Source organism: Alligator sinensis, unplaced genomic scaffold (assembly GCF_000455745.1).
Source record: "Alligator sinensis unplaced genomic scaffold, ASM45574v1 scaffold872_5, whole genome shotgun sequence".
Classification (NCBI taxonomy): Eukaryota; Metazoa; Chordata; order Crocodylia; family Alligatoridae; genus Alligator; species Alligator sinensis.
The window spans coordinates 368353-373561 of NW_005842730.1; the positions used below are offsets into that span (position 1 = coordinate 368353).

Here is a 5209-nt window from a genome sequence, read left to right on the forward strand (position 1 = left end):
GCGTCAGTTGTCAGTTGCCCCATCTGGCTCAGCAGGGGTCCAATGTTGCCTCTGCTTTTCCTCCGGCTCCCCACATATCTGAAAAAGGACTTCTTATTGTCCTTGATGCTCAAAGCTAGCTGGAGTTCAGTTGCAGCCTTGGCTTTCCTGGTCTGCTCCCTACAGGACCGGACCAGTGCAGAATAATCCTCCTTGGAGGTGACTCCCATCCTCCACCCTTTGTAGGCCTTTCTTTTTAGCCTCAGGAGATCTGCTAGGTCCCTGGAGAGCCAGGGGGGCTGCTGTGCCCTCTTGCTGCCTTTCCTCCGAGATGGAATAGACTTAGTTTGTGCATTGAGGATCGCTCCCTTGAGGAGCAACCACTCCTCTTGAACTCCCCTCTCCCTGTGGTCACGGTCCCTTAGGGCCTCACTGACAAGCCTCCTGAGCTTGTCAAAGTCGTCTTTCCTGAAGTCAAGGACTTGCGCGTTGCTGACCGACTTGCCAGCTTTTCGGCGGATGGTGAAGGTGATCAGCTCGTGGTCGCTGTCACCCAGCTTCCCATCGATCACTAGGTCGCCGACTAGGTCATCCCCAGTAGCCAGTACCAGGTCGAGCAGCGCCTTGCCTCTCGTTGGCCCATAGACTTCTTGAGTCAGGTAGAGGTCATCCACGCACGAGAGGAAGCTCTGCGACCGCTCAGATTTTGCTGAGCGATCCTCCCATGAGATGTCTGGGTAATTGAAGTCGCCCATGACAACCATGCTCCTGAAGCCAGATCCTTGGCTGGAGCCCAGGTGTGATCTGGGCTCTCGGCCTTTGCTGTAGCCACTGAACTACACGCTTTTACTACACTAGCCATTTTTCACAGCTGCCTGTGGTAGGGAAACAGAGGCAGATGTTCAATTCTACTCTTTTAACAGCTCTCTAAGAAGGTAAGCTGCTAAAACCCCTTAGTGGCCCATGCTGGATAACTCTAGTCTGGACTGATCTAGGACTGGACGTACAAGCAGCATTGCCCCTACCGTGGATTACTAGGAAGGGGCAGTGAGGGGCAAGAGATTATTTTAAATCAGTTGATGTCTTTTGGCTGAGTGATTCCAGCTCGCCAGCTTTAGCCTTGTGGGGTTCACACAGCAGCAGACTAGCAATAATAAACAAAGGGTTTATGAAGCAGCTATAAGGAAACTTGAGGCATAAATATTCCACAGCCAGGTTGGAAGGGAGTATGAGACCTAAAGATGAAAAGGGGAAAATGGCTTGTGTGCAGAGCTCTCTAAGTACTGCTGCATTTCCCTCCTGTTCATCTCACTGGGAGCTGTTGGTGCTCACTTGCTCTCTGTCTCACGGTCAGGCTACTAGAGCCTTGCTTTCTTTACACCAGTTGCCCTAAGGCTAGCAGATCATGCTAGTTAGCTATTGACCACCATTAGCTTCAATAAGGGCATGAGGTGAGATGCTTAAATCCCACATGAAGGGATTTTATTGTTGCTTTTCCTGGATTTAATTCCAATAACCAGCCTGTTCCAGCTGCGGACAGGAAGAGCTTCCAGCAGGAGGCCGGACTGGTCCTAGCAGCCGTGAAGAAGGGGGACCTGGAGGAAGAGTTCATTTGCTGCTGATGTCATCCTGCAGACCCCCATTGAGAGACACAGCGGGGAGCTGCGGGTCACAGGTCAGTCAGTGATTTTACACTGGGATGTCATGGGGACCCGGTCCTTTCCCCCTATCTCTGGGCTGTCTGGCCAGGGGGCCGCGTGCTGGGTGATGGCAGGAGTTTTGCCGCATGCCAAGATCTTCAGGCTGGAGCAAGGAGCTCCCAGCAGGAGAGCGGACTCCACTCCCCCACCCAGGGAAGGGTGAGTGTGGGCGGGGGAGGCCAGCACACTTGGTAACACTGCAGCTCCTGGCTGCCCCTGCTGGGCCCTGGCACTGGAGCCAGAGTGATCCTCAGTGTCAGCCGGTTGAGGAAAACATGTAGATCCCACCAAGTGACCGCCTGGCTCGGCGTGTTGCTCCAGCTGCCAGGGGGAGGAGTGTGGGGAGGGCCAAGGGGGTCCTGCACAGGGTCTGGGTCCCCAGGGCAGTGAGCGCTGACCACCCCCATGGACACCTCTTGCTCCAGGAGACCAGGATGCCCCCATGTCCCAGGAGCTTGTGTCCAAGGAAGGGAAAGCGGACGAGGGAACGCCGGGGGACATGAGCCGCATGGATGACGGCACAAAGGAAGGCACGTCCGTACAGGACCAGGGGGCTGGGGCCCTGATCAGTGAGGAGGAAGGGGGCTGAGCTGGCACCCCCCGGGACCTTGACACTGAGAAGGATACAGCCCAGGACTCTGAGCCAGAGGGAACAGCAGAGGACCAGAGTGGTGGGGATAATGTGGACATGTCAGCACAGAGTAGCAAAGCAGGGCCCGTGAGCACTGATGAGCAACAGGGCAGAGCCAGCACCAGTACCATGGGTGACTGTCTCTGGGACAGGGAATACAGCCCCAGTCCTTGCCCTGGAGGAAGCCACAGTGGATGAGAGGCCTGGGGGGGGGACGTGGCACAGCAGGAACATCAATGTGAGACAGCGCAGCACCAGAAGTGAGCAGTAACAGGGGAGCAGGTGGAGCCAGCAACATGGAGACCCCCAGCATGGAGACCTGGGGCCCAGACCAGGCTGCTGCAGGGGATGGGAGCGGCAGGGCTGATGTGGTGCCTGAGGAGCAGAGAGACGCAGTGGGGAAAGACAGCAAGACTGCAGCTGCAGGCAGTGAGGAGATGCCAGCAGAGCCCTTGTCTCTGCCCAGTGCAGGGGGCCAGCACATACCAGGAATGGGAAAGAAATGCAAGTTTGAGATGCTGGGAAGGGGAAAGACAGCACATGTGTTTAAGGCACCCACAACTCCATGTGACACTCGAAAAAGGTGTTCTAGGCTCAGGGCAGCCAGCTGCTGTCTCCAACCTCAGGGTCCCTGGTCTCCCACAAGAGGCTGCAAGGCTCTCGGGCCCCTCCAGGCCAGCAGAGTCCCCCCACTCTGCCTCTCAGGTTGGCCTGTGCGGTCCTGCCTGGTGCTCAGGGGGTGCAGGTCCAAGCTGATGGACCCCATGACCCATCCCCTCTGCTCGCATCTGCCTGCTGGGCCCTGACATGTGGCTGGTGCCGATGCGCCCAGCTCTGAGAAGGGAAATGTAAAAGTACTAGGGCAGGTGGAGCTCCAGGTCTGCTGGGACCACATCAGCCCTGCAGCTTGGAGCCCCTGTTCCCTGCCAGTCCATAGCCCGGGGGCCAAGCCTGCACGCTCCAAGGCAGGTAGGGGCAAGGTCACGGCTCCAGCTTCTTGCTCATTGCCTGGGTGAGCGCTGCGCTGTGCCGATCCTGCCTGGTGCTGGGGTCTGGCAGGCGCAGGTAGCGGGCGGGTGGGGTCAGCTCCTGCTAGGGGTAGCAGAGGGGAGGGAGGGGGACGGTGACAGTCTCAGGCAGTGACATGCTGGGGGGTTCGGAGGCCTCCGTGAAGACAGGACCCCTTGGATCAGGGTAGGTTTTACCCTCCTGCTCTTGGGGGGACACAACCCGCAGCCCCAGTCCCAGGCTGGAGGCATCCCCAGGACTATCCCAAGCTGACCCTGAGCCCTGTGTGTTGCTCTGACCCCAGGCTAGAAAGCCCCTTGCTCCATTTCCAAGGTGCAGGGGCTGGAGTGGTGCCGGCTGGGCCAGGTGACTCTGTGCTGCTCCATGGAGGGGAAGATCCCTGCAGACACGGCTGTGACGTGGGAGTGGATACAGGGCGGTGATCCAGAAGGACGGACCCAGGGAGGCCCCTGACCACCAGCCGCTGTTACTGGCCCTGCCCCAGGGCTGGACATCGACACAGGAGAGGTCTGAGACCTGCCTCACAGCCTGCCTGACCTTCACCCCGATGGTGCACGACCACAGGGCACCGGTCCGGTGTCACTTCCAGGATGAGGCCCAAGACATCAGCGGGGAGCCTGAGTCCTGGGAGATCCGGGTGTGGCGTGAGTCCCTGCAGGGTCCCAGGCCTGGGGAGAGTTGGAGGCAGCAGGCGAGTGAAAAGCCCATTTCATGTAAGATGTGGACATGCTGGAGAGCTTAATGTGAAATCATGGCCCAGGATGGCCCAAGAGTGGGGAGTGTTTTGCTCAGAGGCCTCCCCAGAGGTGGTGGTCACAGGCCTTGGGGGACTTGGGTTGGAGGCAGGGCTTTCCCCCCTCCCCTGTGCCCGCACTGGGAAGCTGCTGCCCACAGTGACCGGCAATGCCAGGAACGGCCTGGCAGGGATCCCCTGTGGGAGCGCAGATGAGGGTAACTTCCCTCAGCTCCCCCAGTCCCTGCCGGGACTAACGCCCCCAGCCCAGGGGTCCTTCCACGGCACGTGACTAAGAGCACTGGGGCTCGTGAAAGCCGTAAGTACATCGTGTTTAGTTAGTGTGCAGAGGTGCACATCTGTCTGCCTTTGCACTGACACGGCGAAGCCCCCCGTCCACAGCTGTCGGGGATCCAGGTGTTGCTGCACTGGGACCCAACGGAGGAGGTGCCCTTTGCCCACTGGGACCCAACGGAGGAGGTGCCCTTTGCCGTCCAGCTGCGGGATCCACCGCATCCAGTGGGAAAGCCTGGGAGCGGTCGGAGCCGAGTGACTACAGGGGAGCGAAGGTGGCACGTTCACCGCCAGGACCGTCTGCCTGGAGGGCACCCAGCTGGAGCAGCAAGTGCGCGTGTCCGTGCGGCACGGCTCCGGGGCCCCCCGAAGGGGAGAGCTCAGCCCCGCACACACCCGCGAGGAGGGCGAGGCTTCATGAGGTCACTTTGTGGGGTTTGCTGCATCTCCTCTGCCTCAGGGGTCACAAAGCAGCCCCCACCGGGCCTCGGCTTCCCCTGACGGGGCTGCCACTGCCTCTGCTGTCTCCCTCCCTGGTCTCCTGCGGCCCGCGGAGGTGTCCCCGGTCACGGACTGCGGGGAGGGAAGTGGCCCTGGGCTGTTGCATCGCAGGGCGCTTCCCCGGGGAGCTGAGGGGGACCTGGCTGCGCAAGGACAGACGACCCGAGACCACCCCGCAGCGGGCAGCAGTGCTGGGGGCAGGCGCGTGCGCACACGCGTGTATCGGTGCACGCACGTGCTCATCAGCACAACCAGCCTCGCCACCGCCCCGGCAACGCGCTGCGCAGGTGGCACCCGCTCCCGCTCCCCGCGGTGCCTCCCGCCCCCCCCCCCCCCCTGCCG

The 5209-nt window shown here is 60.5% G+C and overlaps 1 protein-coding gene across 1 annotated transcript in view; it reads left to right on the forward strand.

Annotated features, from left to right (window-relative positions):
* Window positions 1-3886: 3886 nt before the first annotated feature.
* Window positions 3887-5209, forward strand: part of NFATC2IP (nuclear factor of activated T cells 2 interacting protein) — a 9470-nt gene continuing 8147 nt past the window's right edge. The window contains exons 1-2 of the mRNA XM_025216334.1: window positions 3887-3976; window positions 4475-4641. Coding sequence (XP_025072119.1) covers window positions 3887-3976; window positions 4475-4641 — 257 coding nt within the window. The remainder of the gene's footprint in view (window positions 3977-4474; window positions 4642-5209) is intronic.